We start from the raw sequence: 16,591 nt of genomic DNA, 5'->3' as shown, positions 1-16,591 counted from the left end.
GCTGGTTCATATAATGTCACCCACTACTGCGAGGTAGTCGTATTGATTGGAGTCAATGTGAAATAGCAATCCAACATGCTGAATGACCTTAGGAGGGCTGGGAGGATTGGGTTGGGTCTTTTTGCTCTGTTCCACTAGCCATAGCAGTGTGACTCAAAGTGCATCCACATTATTAGTTTTGGTAAAATAACAATGTATTCAAGCTGCTTGAGAATAAGCTTGGAAAATGCCAGTTTAAGGGCTTGACCTGTTTATACAGAGGGCGTGTAAGAGCACTGGATCCTTCATAGTGGGACCTCCAAGTCTTCGCTTTCTCCCCACCCCAAAACACAAGTGGAAGTGAACAAATGAAATAAAGAAACTACATAGTTTACCCTGCATGCTCCTTTCCCTGCTTATTTTCTGCTCATTTGCTCTCTGGTGAGGCTGCCAGCCTTCAAGGCCTATAAATGGACAAACTAATCCAGCATCAGAAATGCTCCCAGCTGCAGCAGCAATTCGGTGTGTCTCTCCCTGCTCACCCCCTTTTCAATCTAAGTGCTTTACACTTAAGTACTGAGGCTTATTTTGGATGCTTCATCCCATCTATCACAGTTACATGTCTGAGCTGGGTGACTTGCCTTTGGAGGGATGCTTGCCATTCTCTGTTGATGAGAGGGAGCCCAAGGACCTTGCTGAGGCTGGACTGGATGCCTGACCAAGATAAAATAAGATAAACTCTGCTCTGAATCTCCTGAAGAAGCTGTCGTGTCCCCTCAGTCTGCCTTTCATCCAACTGTTTGTTGTGGGGCACGTGACCCACAGGTTGCCTTGCGATCCATCACTGTCACTTGCACGGCAGTTTGTTAGTCCCCAGGGAGGAAAAGCTCATTTCTTTAGAAGCCAGACATGATTTGACAAAGGCCTGGTTCATTTTCAGTCATCTGCTGACTGTTCCTCTCATTTGATTTCACCATTAGTTCCCCACCATGATCGCTCCTCCCATGGGTTTGGGGGACCCTGCTTGGCAATGTGTGCTACCAGCCCGCCTGACCTCCCATGGCTCAGCTCCGCTGGGTGTGCAGGATGTGCAGTTTCATTCCTCTGTAGGTTTTTGCATCTTCTCCTCCACCTGGCTTTCTCCTCCTGATGCAGGGGACACCATTAGACCTGGTCCTGGCCTGTCCATGTGATGCAAGCCTTTCATTCTGGTGTCCCAGCTCTCTGTTTGCTTCATTTGTCAGTCTTGTTTCAAAATACCCATCTGCTTCTTACCTCCCCAGTATCCTCTTTCTTGCTCAGGTACATACAGGGAGAAGTTAGTTGTAGGAAAGGCTGAATCTGCCCCACCTAGATGCTGCAACACCTCTGGTCCTCAGACTGTTCAACTGTTAACAAAGTAACACTCCTGTCCTGCCTAACAAAACCTTGCAATCATCTTGAAAAACAGAGAGTGAATTTGTCAAGCTCCGCTTAAGGAATGCTTCTTCTGGAAAGGGGCATCTTTCAGCATACAAAATCAGAAGAGACAAAATACCTTAAACTTCAAATATTTTAGTTTCTGGTAGATCTGAGGAAGAGTTGTGCAGGTAAAGAAAGAACATTTACAGATAAAAAAGGCAATGAATAACTTCAGAGATGCACATACAGTATCATCTGGTTTCAAGTACTTGAGTCAGACAAATTTCAAAATAATATGTGAGGGTGGGAACTCTGAAATTGAAATGTCCAACTCGAAGTGATCCTATTTCTCCCGGTCTTTTTTCCTACCGCCAGTGTGAGGAGACAGCTCCATAATGTTTCAGCTGGGTACACAAAAATATCAGTCCTCTCTGAAAATTTCTGCCAGATCCTGTAACATAGTTTCAGACTTGTTAACCTAATTTGCAAAAATCAAACCTCACTCCTAAACAAGCCCAAACCCAATTTGAGTGATTCTGGTTCTTGTTGGTACTTGTGTTGGTAACTATGTGTTCTGTATGTTATGTTTTTAGGTACTCCTTTGTCGTAGCTATGGGATACCTCACGTTGTGCCACATAAGCCGAATATACATATTTCATTATGGTATTCTCACTACAGATTTTTCCGGGTGAGTGAGTCTGCAAGCTGGGTCCTGTGTCAATTAGTATTAGTTGAATTTAATACGTTTTAAGAATAACTTTTATGTTATCTGGGGAGCGCTTGCAATTTTGTTTCCCTTAAGCTTTTCCCAAGCTTTTTTTTTTTTTTTTTTTAAATAAGGAATAAACACTGTGTGATTTTTGCATTGAGTCATTGTTTCTGCTGTTTTGTTGGTAGGCACTATCTCGTTAGGAAGGTAGAGCTTGGTTAGCTAGACTTCCACCTAGAGCAGCCTGGGAGGATAAGTCTGCAGAGTTGCTCTCTGGAGCTGGAGGAGCGCTGCTCGCCCTGGCCAGCAGCATGGCTGATGCTCTGGTCCCTGGTGGTCTGCCCTGAGAGGTGGGGTGGGTTGCTCTCCTCCCACCTTCCTAGGCACAGCCGTTGGCTTGGGTCGTCCTTTTCCACCATTCTTATTTATCTTGATGCCCCAACTGGAAGGCGTTTCCCACCCCAGGCTCTGCAGTGGGCGGGAGGGAAGGGCTTGGGCAGGGGGTGGGTGGCTGGAGGAGCCGGGAGGTGGGTGGGTTACCTGGGCAGAGACATGTGAAATCAGCTTTCGCTCTTGGCACCAGTCTTATGGGGTCTCTCACGGGGGCAGGTTATGGCTGCTGTTTAAATAGCACAACTTTTTATATGCCATGCATTTCTGTGGAACAGTGTTTTTCATATACACAGTAGTCTCCATTTGATTTCACTGAAGCAGTAGAGGATGCTTTGCAAAAATATAGACAGCTAACTATGTATTTTGTTTATCAGAGGAAAGTATACTTTTGCATGATTTAAAAACAGCGTGCTAATCTGTGTCCCACTTGTTTAATTGAATGTCTTGAATACAGGGTAATTAGTAACATACTATGAAAAACTTCTGTAAACTGGCATAGTAAGTTACAGAAGCCTCTTCCAAGCCTCTGTCTTCTTATAGGCAACTGGAGTTTTTTGCTGTCTGTGTGCACGTGTCTGTGTGAGGTGGTGGTGGGTTGAAGCATTTAATTAAATTGAGGGGGGAGAAGTTTTTCTGAGACCTTGAATTTTTTATTAGGGGCGGGGGCAGAAATGAGAACTCATACATTCAGAGAAATTTAATTCTAAAATTTTTCTGTGGTTCTTTTAATACACAAAAGCATGTCCTGAAAGTTCATGACATACCAAGAAGCCTATAAATGGGATTGGAATGCTATAGCTCTGTGTGTGTATGAGACAGAGAGAGAAATAGAAGAGAGCATGCTTTTCTGAATAGTGCGTTCAGACATGCACTGTGAGGCATATTAGCTGTCTCTGGCGACATTTGATAAAGCTCCAGTTGAGACTGGGGGTGGAAGAAGAGGAATGGCAGTTGTTTATATTATAGACTAGGTAGCATTTTCTGCTCCCTTGATGAAAAGGGAGCTACTCTTATCTAATGATGAGCTTGAGGTTAATAATGGTACTGAAAGAATAATACCTGAACTTACTCTGTTATTTGATTTTTGTCCTGATGCTTCAAGATATAAAACAATTCCTAAACTTCAGTTAAACATAAAACTGCCAACTAGTAAACAACTGAAAAATGTAGTATGGATATGAACTACATCTTCATGGTATATTTTAAAAACTAAGAGTAAATAAAAATATTGTAGTGGTATTAATAAAAATTTGCAATCCACAGTGCTCAAACCCAGGTCAGCCTTGTAAAGCTATCTTAAAACCTGTTTTCCTCTGCTGTAAATAATATGCGCCCCCTGAGGCTTTATGCCTAAACAGATGTTATGACCCAGAGAGACAAAATATACTCCCTGACCACAGTTTTACCATGTACGAGCAGCAGCTGAACCTCCTCTTGCTTGTTCTCCCATGTTTGATGGTTCCACATCTATCGCATGTGGTAATAGGGAAGCATTCAAACAGGCTTCTGGCTGGAAGGATGGCCTTAAAGTTCTTCCTCAGGACTTCAGAAACAACTGAGGCAGAATGCATGGAGTGATGATACGCATCTCCCTCCAGCCTCCCACCCTGTTGGGTGAATGTGGCTGGGGATATACACTGAGAAGAGAAAACACTGAATTTAAAGGAATCTTTAAGAGGGAACAAAAAGCCTGTCATCTGCTGACTTGTATTTGAGGTCTCAGTATCCTGTAAGTCTCTGGTGATATCTGATTGCAAGGAGGAAGTCTTAATCCACATCAAATAGGCATGTGGCCAGTTCTAGTGCCATCAGTTTTCCAATATCAGTTCCCTGAATTGACAAGCCAGATGTTAAATGAGTGTTTCCCAATGTCGGTGCTGAAAGCTGGCATACCTCGTTTGCTCTCTTGACCTGCTTTGTGCACTTAACAGTTTGCATGCGTAACCTTTTTGATGTGTGCTTGTAAATGGGTTTGGGTTTTTTTGGTTTTTTAGTAATAGTTGGTCGTGCTATTTGTCTGGAGTCCCCCATTTTGAGAACACAGCTTGTAAAATGCAGGTAGAGATGGACGGAGAACAAGGTAACTTTTGAGTCATGTCATAAGTAAACTGGAAAATGGAAAATCAAACTGTGACTCACCACTTCAAGGTTAAGAAGTGAGGAAACTTCTTCTCTACTGATGACGAGTTAATTCTTCCAACTCGTGCAAAGGGTAGGTTTGGTCACTGATTTCTATAATCAAAACTCTACTCAAGCTGCTTGCAGCAATTTCTTCATTAAAGAGTGTTTCATGTATTGTATAGTACTGAAGTGAAAAGTCAGGTTTTTTTAAACTACATGCTAGGTTTTGATGAAAACCAGTTCCATTTTGCTACACTTTAATTACTTTTATAAAAATGTATATATATTTTACCAAAGTTCTTTCATTTATATTATTTCACAAAAATGTGGTGATATAATTTAGGAATTTTCTCCTGACTACTTTCTCAAAGAAAACTATTAATTTTTGAACGCTAATTGTAAAATAACTGAATTCTGTGCTTCCCCCTTAATTCAAATCAGTCTTTGAGAGAAACATGCATAATTTATTTTGCTTGGTTTGCCGTGGCATTTATACATTGTACCTAGGAATACTAAATCCTAACTCTTTCTCTCTCTTTTTCTCTCTCTTATTTCTTCTTCTTTATGCTAAGAGGATTATGCTGGTAAGTTGCCTGGTTTCTATACAACTTTATAAAAATGGTTATACTAACATACAGTTTGAAGGTTTTTTCTTTGTATCACAGGCTCAGACTGAGTATAGTAGTATTATGGATTTAAGGAGAAATTAGTTTAAAATAAATCCAGGGATTCTTGATTGGGATTTTTGGAAACTAGTAATAGACACGGTTTCAATCTAGCAAGCGACATGAACAAATGCCATATGCATATGATCATCTGGATGGGATTCAGAGGAGCTTCTCATCCTTATGAAGTTGTGTCTGCTTTAATCCTCTGCTTGATTAAGATCATAGAGCTTTTTGGTTTCCTCTTTTAGTTCTTGCAGTGTCTGAGCAAAATTTCCTAATATTGCACCTTATTTGACGAGTGTCAGGGAATGATTGTGCATATGTGAGTTTCTTCGTGCCATTCCTTGCAGAAAAGAAACTCAACTGGCATTGCTTTCAGCCTTCTGTTGGTCTTAGAGAGACTAGAGCTGAATTATCAGGAAACTCGAGCAGTTTTCCTCCCTACAGATGTCAAATCTGTACCTCTTACACAAGTGTTTTGGTGGACATCACTCTCCAGAAAGAACGAACATCTTTACGTGTTCGCTCTATCCCAAATGCAGAACAGCAGCAGCATTCTCAGCAAATTGCTTAGAAAGGGGTGATTGTTGAAAGAGCCCTCTTGAAAAGCCATAAAAGCAGATACTTCAGTAACAAGTGTCACTTCAGGCAGTCAATTTTTGTCCGGTGGGTAGTGCTTTGCTGCTGGTTTTTCCCCTCTCAGTGGCTTAGTATCAACCATGAAAGAAAGGAACAAAGGTACAACAGCTAGTTTTTACAAAAGAAATACATTTGCTGATGGAAACAAACATACAGGTATTCTGTTACCATGTTAAAATACAACTCAGAAATACTAACTGATGCTGCGAGTTCAGTTGGGTGTTTTATTTTCTTGTCTTTTAAGTGTCTGAAGTGCAGTAGGTTGCTGCAGTGTCTGTTCCAGCAGCTCAGGGTAACTTTGGCCCGCAGCAGGTCCCCAGAGGCAGCACAGCAGCACAGGTGCAGGGTGAGTAAGGGGAGGTCAGTCGGTTTTCCATGCCCGCTTGAAACTGCACTGAGATCACTTACCATTGGTTTCACAGAAGTCCTGCGAGAGCCGCAATGTGGGAATTGGCCAAAATTCAAGCAGGCATTCACTGTTAGAGAGCTCCACGCATCCACTGCATCCCAGGACACTTCTCCAGAAGTAAATACTCTTTTAAGTGAAGTGCTTCTGTCATGAAGGTGTGAGAAGCACTCTTTGGGACCTTTCACCATGAAGCAAATTGTAAGTTGCTTTGGAGGCATGAGCAACTTTAGTGAAGTATTTTTCCTCTGTGTGCTTCGGCACTTCTTCATTTTGCCGTCTAAAGCGGAAGTAAGAGCCCTCTGCCAATGAAGCCTTTGTGGCGTCTCTGGCTCAGCAATCCCCTCGGCAGCACGTTTAATGTCGTAGCAGAGTGTGACCGTGTGAACTTCTCATCATGGCTCAGAGCTAAAGAGATAAACCTGAAATAAATGTTTGCTGGTTTGCACTCTTGTCTGTAGTGAGCCTTTTGACTCCACCTCCTCTCTCAGTGAAATCAGGTCAGTGGAAACTATTTCTAGCAAGCGTGTGCCAGACTCCTCCACAGGATTACCTAAGGTCAGGCAGACTCTGCTTGGTAAATGTCTTTTCTCTCATAAGCATCAAAGTTTGCTCGGTGCAGTAGCCAGGCTGTGACACAGGGAGGATCCCCATGGCAGGTCACAAACCAACGCCGACGTCTTTAGTTCCACTGGGACAAGCCATGTTTGAAAACATACCAGTTAAATGTCACTTTAATTTGGAAGGTTTAATTAGGGGGGTAAGACCCTCTGTAAACTATTGCATCTTTGTTGTATTGTGTTATTTTCCAAGGCATGTAACGTAAATTAAAGGCAGTTTGGGTTTGTTCTTTTTATTTGTTGAAATTTCCTATTTCATACTGACTTCTGAGGGCAATTTCTCGATGTTTGGGGTTTTTTTAAATTAGAAGTTGGCCACTACAGTTTGTGTGTAGGAGATACAATGCAGCTACAACCTGAGATTAAAATCTTAGCCAATATATAAAACATAGAGGTGGGGCGGGGGGAAGTCACACCACAGGTAAATCAAATTCTGTGTTTCTGTGCTAGTTTGTAACTGTAGTGCTTAGTAGGACAGGTGAAGAGGAGAGGACGTGGAATCACCACTCTGCATGTGGCTGCAAAGCGACTGGAATGTGTTCAAATATGATGGAGTTCAAGTCCTTTAGTGTTTTATTTCAAATGCTTCCTTCCTAGGGGTAGGTCTTCCTGCTTCATCTGTAAATGCAAGTATCGTACATAGATCTTCTTTTTAAATTCAATCTAATAATTCACCCCATTCAAGTAACCTGTGCATCTCTCAAAATCTGGGAGAGAGAAAGGGTATTTGAATTTTTATAGTTTTGTTAACTCCCTTTCTTGTTTGTAGCACTACTGACTTTTTCCAGTAGAGTGAGTCTAAGGTTTAAAAATATTATCGTGTTTGGAAACAGTTGATTATATGTGATATGATGCTGTATTTTACATATTAACTTACTCAATATTTGACCATTGTTTAAAATTAGAGCTTGCCTGAAAGGCCAAATAGAAATGGCAATTCAATACTCTGGTATTGCCAAGTTTTAGTAATCAAAACTTACATGTGTATTTAGGAAATGGTGATACTCTTTTTCCCCTTAAATTAAATGTATTTTTCTTACCTAATTTTTAATATTGTTTCAAGACTTGCAACCTCATGCATTGCTCTGAAATGTGGAGGGGAAAGACTATTATTCATTCTTAAGAAACAAAAACAGTCTTAGACTTGCTCTGTGTGTGTGTGCGTGATGAGGAGAGATGAGTGGGATGAGTGGGACAGGTGTGGGTGTGCAGAAGATGGGGTGCCTCCACACCCCAAAGGGGTGTCAGAAGAAGGGAGAGCTCCAGTACTGTCATTGTTTTGTTGTGCTCTGCCCTTTGCTGCTGCGAAGGCTCGGTCCCCCAGTGAGGTCAAGCTAGCAGGGGAATGGTGCATGGGTGAGGGAGGAGGAGGATGTTCCCTGTTCACCTGAAACCTTGCTTACCCGTTGTGTGAAGCATTTAATGATACTTGATACTTGTGTTGTAGTAGATTTAGAGGGTGTCATCCCATTGCCACTGTACAGCAGGTTTCCACCTTCCCGAGCAGGGTATGTAAGAGATATGTAGATGTGCAATACGATGATGGCAGGAGAGAGAACCGAAGGTATCTCAGATGCGCTTTGTGGTTCTCCCTCCCACCCACGGTGTCAGCAGCATCGCTGTTGTGCTCGTTTGTCTCCTCTGGAGCTGGGATTTGAGGGAGGCAGACCATCCGTCTTTCCTGAGGCTGACTTGGTCTGCTGGGTCACAACGTGCCATCAATGAGGCGATGAATTCCTAATATAGATGAAGAGAACCACTCTTTTCTCTGTGTTTATATGTTGTATGACTTCAGTGCAAGCTGCACTTCTGTTTTCCCCGGTTAATCAGCACATCAGGATTGTTTGCATTTCGGTTCTCTCTGGCTTACGGTGGGGGGCCCAATTTTCTAAGACGAGTATCTAAATTTAGGCACTTAAAGGCATACAGTTTTTGGCTCTGAGCCCGAGGCTTAAAGTTACCCACTTCGATATTAGCATAAAGTGCTTGCAGTAAGAAACATATGCAACAAATTGAACCAATTTGAAACAAGTGTTAGTATTTGCCCATAAAGCTAAAAGGTCAAGCACTGACAAAATAAAAATCTGTGTTTATTGTGGTAGAACTGCTGCTTCACTGACAGCCTCTGTCTCTCTTAAGGATTAAAAAAAAAATCTGCTTTTTCATATGCTTAAAGATTGGGATTTATGTGTCTTTGAAAGCAAAGCAAAATTTTGTCTGAATGGGAAATTCTACTTTGAGAAATAGGATGTTGAAGATAATGGTGAAAATATAGCTTACAAATAATTTTTCTTGAAAAGTGAATTGGATTAAAAATTAGAATTACTATTTCACAGTATTGGACTTGTCTGGAAGGTGAAAAGTCATTGTTGAATTCATCCATTCCTTAGCTGCAATCAATGGTCTAGGTGACCCTAGAAGAGCTGCTGTACAAGCCCTAGTGTTACGGTTGTATTCCAGACCTGTGTATATTTAAGCTTGTTCTGGATTTTATGTGCAAGTGCTTTTATTGATATTTCAAGTAGAGGCTGTTGAAATGATAAAAATAGTTTCTGATTAAGAAATTGGCTGATACTGCATGTTCTCTGGCTTTGGGTAGAAAATGCAAATTACTCCATCCACGCAGAATTACATGTGGGCTCTTGAAAAAATCAGCTATATTTAGTATTAAAAAAAGACCACTTATGATGAAAGAATGTCTTTTTCCAGTATTCTTGTGTTTACCCTATTCAGCATATTAATTATCTTGAAAATCAGTTTGATATATCATAATGGGATAATCAGATGGCAAACAGTTTATCTTAGCCATTGGATTTACATTTGATTGTAACCAGTAGGTCAATTTTAGTCAAGGATGATTCAGAATATCTCAAAAATGAACATGAATATTTGACTGTTATTTTAGACAGAGATATCATCAAATGTAACTTTTCCTTTTTTTTTCCCCCCTTACCTTGAGAAATTGGTGGGGAAAATATAGTGCTTGAACTAAAAAAACCCAAAACCACAACCCTTCAGCTTTTCTTCTTTCATTGGATTCCAGAAAATATATTACAATGTTTAAAATGAATAGCCATAATATTTGGACTAATCATCTATGTCTCTTTAAAAACTTCCATATATACTGGTCAAACTCTGTAAATAGCATGTACACAAACTTGGGTTTTAATTTCCATGTTGAAGACAACATTTGTGTTCAAGCAGAAACCTCTGTGTGGTTTATGTTGATAATTTATCACCAAATCAAGAAATAACCCATTGTATTAATCCTCAGAGAAGGCAAATCCCTTCTGTGGAACTGGTTTTACGTATAATCATCACAATTAATGCTTTGAAAACACTGATGTATCCTCATCACCCATTACGGTCTCTTGGCTATCGCAGTTGTGAAGGTCTCGTAGGTAGTGTGAGATCTGGGCACCCTGTGCTGGTGTCTCCCGTGGCAGAGAGATGGGGAGCAGCAGCGTTAGCGGGTGCTTGTCCTTTGCTCTGCCTTCCATGCGTCCTTCCAGACTACCATTGTTCAGTGCCAGGTTTTGTATTTAGGGCTCAACTGCCCTGAGAAGCTCTATATGGACCACAGTTAGCCCTGGAGCCTCTGCCTATGAGGAACTGACTAGCTGTCCCCATGGTTTTTCCCCCATCTTTCTTCTTACATACCTCTGAATGCTCCTGGCTGTGTCCTTTACCCTCATGGGGACCAGCTCCTAATGCCCCCAAGGCGAGTTTTGCCTTTTTTCTGTTCCTTAGCTGCAGCAACTCACATTGCCTACACTGCTAAGTATCTCTGTAAGGCTGGATATGGGAAGTATAAGCAGCTCTATTGAACATAGTGACTAATCCTACACTGCTTGTTTGGTTGGCCCCAGAGCTGCTGGGTAGCCTGTAAGCGTGGCTCAGGTACGACTAGCTCCTGGTTTTGGGAGTCTCCAGATCCCACATGCCCAAATGCTCCCAGTTGGACGGTACATCTTGGACAGGCTGTCCACAAGGCAGTTGCATGGCCAAGAAGCAAGTGGGAAGCTCTGTTGTGCTGACAGCTATTCCGCTGTTTGCACGCAGCCCTAATTGATAGGGCTATTCACATGGGGAAATAAGCATGTGTATCTGCAGAGTCAACATTTTTTTTTTAGGGCACTGAGGAGACAGACAATAGGAGAGTAAAAGTAAGAAGAGCCAGAGTTATGTTACAACAGCATTGCTGTATTCTAGTGTTGCATCATGCGGGGCTTGAATTTGGTCTTTGCCTGAAAGGAAGCCCAGTGGACCGCAGAAGCTGGTATTTCCTAGTGGTGCAATTTCTTCTGAATTACCATTTGCACTGCTGCAGGATGGGGAGACATAAAATAGGGCTTTGTGTGCTCTTAGCAATTAAAAATTCCAGTGCGAGTTACTGTGGGGTTGTTTTGAACCCAGGCAATTGTCTTATGCCTGAGTTCCTCCTTCAGTTTTAATTGGATGTTTTCCACTTGTTGCTAATACAGTTATGCCTTTTAAAGGGATAAAGACATTCAGTAAGAAAGTTGGGAATAATTTGTATTACAAGACATGTAACTGTTGTTTCTGTCTTTGTTGCAGTCCGCTGATGATAATTACACAGAAGATCACAACACTTGCATGCCAGCTACATGATGGTAAGAAAAGGAATCTCTTCCCATGTCCTGAAGACAGCCTTTTATTCCAGCCCATTCTGTGGTTGAGTTACGGAGTGGATGAATGTAGTTCAGCAAGTTGCTCCAAATAAAGAAGAAAAACACTTTGTGGAGGAAAACAAGAAACTGCAGGTTTTGATCAGTTCTCTAGGATCAAACTGTCTTTGCAGTAATGAAGACAACTGTTTTCCCCTTTGGGGGCTCTGCTTCCTTGGGGCCCAACTTGGATTTTAGCTAGTACCAGTGTCTGCTGTTCAGATGCTACAGTGTGTTTCCATTAAGCTCTCTGAAGCTGTTCTCGATTCTCAAAAATCAAGAGTTGTATTTAATACATTAATGTCATTCATGCCATTAATGTCAGTGTAGCAGAAATACGCTATCACTGATATATTCAGTGATAATATACTCCATGAGTTGCGAAAGATGGAATTCAGTAGCTTTTTCCCGGTGCAGAGAGAAGCACAGCTACAAGCAAAATAACATTGTCTTCAGTCTTGTGCTGTGCCATGACAAAGAGCACTATTATTTCCCAGTAAAATGCCTGTGTCTCATACAGCGCAAAGGCTAGAAATGTCAATTGTCACCAGTACTGCTATTGCTCCTATCTCCTGATGTTGCAGTGTGAACTTCTGATGGTCCGAGGCCTGTTGCATTATAAGCTGTGGGTGACTAGATAAGTAGCCCGCTATAGAGTTACAATCTAGGATTTAGGTGATGACCACACCACAAACTGCAGGGTCTAGCATTGTTTGCAAGCCAAGTTCACACAAGTGGGTCTAATGCTTTTAGCTGGCTATAATGGGTGCAGCTTGAAGCTCTGCGTAGGCTAATTGACCTCATCATTGACATTCACGTTGCTGGGGCTTCTCTGCTTCTACTGTTTAAGCTAGCCAGCTCAGGTATCGCTGCATGCAGCAGTGGTGCGCAGCCTGGACGTGCGCCTAGAATATTGAAGGTAAACCAACAGGCAGAAGGAAAAAGATAACAGCAGAGGCAGGAGCATTTTAAGCAAACCAGAAATCCTACAGATTAATGATGGTGGAAAAGGCTCATTACATTGTGAACATCCATATATGGAGTAGCTGATCAAATGGAGCAGCTTGTAGTTCAAGCATCAGTGACAAATCTGTATTTGTAAAAATTTAACGCAGCTGCCCATAAATGGAAACAGGCAAACAAAATACCCAGCCCCTTAAGTAATTAAGTGCTTAATTGTTTCCCTGGAACTCACACCCACTCGGTATTTACAAACTGTAATAGTGGAGAGAGAATGGAAATGAGCAGCTTATCAGCAGTCTTTCTAGGAAATGGGTCTTGTGTGTGTGTGTATCGGTAATTATGGCCAGTATGTGTAGAACAGTAGTGTTAATTGATGCCAAGCCCGTGATCTTGTGAAGATGTATAGATGCATGCTCGGCATCAAGTGCTATGACTCATCCCGTGGGGAGTTGTTCTGCTGAAGCCAGCGGGATTCCTCGCAGTATGTGCAGCTAAAGCTTCAGAGTGAAGGTTTTGAGGTATTTGCTATGATCAACGTCTGTTTATGCGCTGGCCATCATACAAGATTTTTCCATCGTTTTCCTGGGACAGTGAGTCTATGCTCTACGTCTGGCCCCAAAGGTCTCGTGCACTCAACAGGAGGTTGCCCTTCCAGTCTGGACCTTGTACAATTCCAGATTATTACTGATGTGTGTGTTTAGGCTTGCTCCAGCAGCAGGCAAGCGGGCTGCTCGTTCACACCAGTAGAGCTTCTGTTTCCTGAGAGCCCATTTCTCTTCCACTGCCCACTCCTCCTGCTGTGAAATGCTCCATTTCTCACCAAGGAGCCAGCAGGAGGCTTGCTGGTTAAATGAACCATCAGCAGCTCCTGGGAACAGCGGTTTTTCCATCCCAGGACTGTTAGCAGAGGCTGCTGGGGGCCACTGCCAGTTGGTGTCACTGTGAGTTGCATTTTGGGGGGGGAGGGGGGGGCAGTACTGTGGCTGCCCTTCCTGAAAGGGTAGCGAGGGTGAGAAAAGGGGAATGAGGTAAGGAACTGGGTAAAGAGGTAGGGTGGTACATGAATATAGTTGACCTAAAAGTTAGGGATTGAGCTGTGTTTCGACTGCCTGTGGCAAAGAAATCTCAAATCTTATGGCTTTAGGTGGTTATCTCTGGGATGCAAAAATAAGACTTTGGGGATAGCTTTCACTGTTTGGCTTTGGGAAAGATCTAACGTGACTTTTTTTCTCCCTAGGAATAGGGCGACAAGCTGAGGAACTCACTGCTGAGCAGAATAGGCTTGCTATAAAGTAAGAATTTAATTACCCTACTGTTTTGAGTTTAAATTCATCCAAAGAAGTTTAGGGTTTGGGTTTGTTTGTGGTTTTGATTTTTTTTTTTCCTTTGCAGTGTCAGGACCACCTTAGTGGCCTGGCCATGAAAATGTTCCCTGCTTCTTTCCAGTCCGTGATAAGCCAAAAATCCTACCTGCTTTTTCTATTTGCTTGAGCAGTTTTGGTTTTGTAATGCTGCTGTCAGTGCCCTCCTTACACAAACATAGCTTTTCTGCTATGTTTTTTATTTCTTCAATCCAGGACTTTTGCTTTTATCACATTGTGCTAATCAGTAAAGCACTGAAGTACTTGGCAACATCTCATTGACTTAAATATATACGCCACATGCAACAAAACTAGTTTTTGCTGAATTAACTCTTTTATATTCAGGCTAAGACTGTACTACATGGATTTTTTGGCTGTTGACTTCATCCTTTCTTGGGTATGTTATTTATCCAAGTGGAATACTCCTCCTCTGTCAGCAAACCACTGTGTAGTAAAAATCCATTTTGATTTGATTCTCACCCTTCAAGTACTGCTTTTCTTTGCCATAATTTTTGGACACTGAAATTTTATTTTTCCTATCATCCTCTCTAATGTTAATATTCCTAGTCCTTGATGTTACATGACTAGTCTTCTCATTTTTCAGAGGGATACAGCATGTTGATCGTATGTTTGAGCACTTTTTTATTTATTTTGTCTCTCAATACAAGTGCAGGATGCAGGTGAATTTTATTTTATTTTATTTTTTTTAGAAGAAGAATTAGTGTAACAGAATTAGTCTTAGACCCATAACTACTTTTCACCATAAAGTGTTTGTTTCAGGCCAAGGAAATTATTTCCTTAATTTCCAAGGCAGAAGATTCAGCAATCAGAAAATCTGCCTATGAGCTTCTAAAAAAAGGAGTAATTTCTTGAAAAGCAAAACTCCTGTAGGGAGGCTCTTATAACTTTTGCTGTCACCCATAGCTTTGTGTCTATTTTTAAAGCTCACAGCATAACGTTTAACTGCACTGGGCCCTTGTGACCATAAGATTAATTCTAGTTAAATTCTCACCAAACAGGCCTTTGGTTTTTTTTGCTTGTACGGTAGGTGACCTCATAATAGAAAGTACACACCAATAGCTTGAGTGTTGGTGGCAGACAAGTCATAACTGAAGAGTTTTAAATCCCCTTTGGTAACACAGCCTTTTGTCTTCCCTCCTGTTCTTGGTCTGTTTTTGTTTCTCTCTCATCCTCTGTACATTCCTTCGTGCATTGCTCATGTCTCCCCACCCACCCACGTGCAGAATCTAGGCTGAAACTAATGACTTTATTTTTAATCTTACTGTAGAGCTTAGAAGCCCAAATCACGGACCTGATTTTGCAGAGCAGAAAGATGAGTCTTATTGTTTGCTGCTTCTTTCTGTGAAATGATTTCACCAGAGAACATATCATTCAGGCACTAACATCTACAATAACCAGCAGGGTGAATGCAGAAAATCCTGGCTAAGCTAACTGTTTATTCAAACTAATTCCACTTCAGAATAGAAGTAGGCAATAGCAAATGTTTAACTGTTGCTTAGTTTTTCTGTTAGAAATTTATGTTTTGGTCTGAAAGAATTTTAAGTGAGTTTTGGTTTATGCGTGACCATCTGTGTTTTGGACAGAAAAGTGTTGAAACACTGTGCCCTAGTTTCTGTTCTCATCTGGGGACTCCTCGTTTACTTAGATGGTGACTGTTAGCACATTCGTGGAGAGCACTGTGTATCTCAGTGCAGAATTTGGACGGCGTTTTCTGCTACATAAAGCAAGCCCAAGAATTTACAAATTGCACTAGTGGTGACAGGCCTCTGGTATCTTTCTTTTCCATCCTACTGATCTTTAGCAAGGACAGTGGATCTTCTTCATTTTACATCTGATGTGAAATCCCCCAAGGAACTTGTGGGATATGCACTTGCAAAAATGGAAATAACGAACACGAACTTTCTTTTGACTTTCATCTTCAGCTGTCTTTTGATTTATGTGTTTTTTCCCCTTAGTTCCTTTTCCTGTTCATGATGCAATACAGGCAATTACTTCCTTTATTTGCACAGTAGGACAGAGTGCCTCTTCATTTTCTTCCTCTATGTCTTACATCATGCTTCCCATTTTCCAAAAGGCTGAGCCGAAGGGTGGGTGAGAGCCCCTCTCAAGCCTGAGGGTCCTGGTCCCCAGTGCTCCCTGCCCTGTGGTTTGCATCACGAGGCAAGGTTCTGCACTGCATTGCTTGCCGAGACCAGTGTTACTCAGCTTGTGGTCTGCCAGCCCTTACTGGTCCCTGATGTACTGGACAGATGTCCAAAACCAGTTACCAGCTTCTCACTCCTGGTACTGCTGGCCTGTTCAAAATGTGCAAGTCAATTTGTTTGAGAGTGGGTATTTAAATTTATGACTGTTTTTGATTAAAATGTTTCTAGTAATAAATGACAACTTTTCAAATCGGTAGCATTCGTTCACCTGTAGCTCAAGCACTTCCATGTTAGCCTTGTTCTGGCTGCCATCTGCCAGACATCGCCAGGATATGAGAGAAGCCGTGCTTCATCTTCTCCAAAACAGATACAGTGAGCTTTCAGCTGAGGGGAGGGTGGTAGGAGAGAGTTGGAGGCTGAGGCAAACAGCACAAGCATTCATGAAAGCCTTTGCTGTATTTCACCTTGTTGGGTTTT

The 16,591-nt window shown here is 41.8% G+C and overlaps 1 protein-coding gene across 2 annotated transcripts in view; it reads left to right on the top strand.

Annotated features, from left to right (window-relative positions):
- Positions 1-16,591, top strand: part of MBOAT1 (membrane bound O-acyltransferase domain containing 1) — a 60,010-nt gene that overhangs the window by 28,096 nt on the left and 15,323 nt on the right. For both annotated transcript variants that reach the window (XR_008575899.1, XM_054816854.1), the window contains exons 4-6: positions 1,974-2,069; positions 11,516-11,571; positions 13,826-13,880. Coding sequence is in view for 1 of the 2 variants with exons in the window: in XM_054816854.1 (XP_054672829.1) it covers positions 1,974-2,069; positions 11,516-11,571; positions 13,826-13,880 (207 nt within the window). In the remaining variant the exon portion in view is untranslated. The remainder of the gene's footprint in view (positions 1-1,973; positions 2,070-11,515; positions 11,572-13,825; positions 13,881-16,591) is intronic.

This window comes from Grus americana, chromosome 2, assembly GCF_028858705.1.
Source record: "Grus americana isolate bGruAme1 chromosome 2, bGruAme1.mat, whole genome shotgun sequence".
Taxonomy (NCBI): domain Eukaryota; kingdom Metazoa; phylum Chordata; class Aves; order Gruiformes; family Gruidae; genus Grus; species Grus americana.
This window is presented reverse-complemented; position numbering and strand designations above follow the sequence as displayed.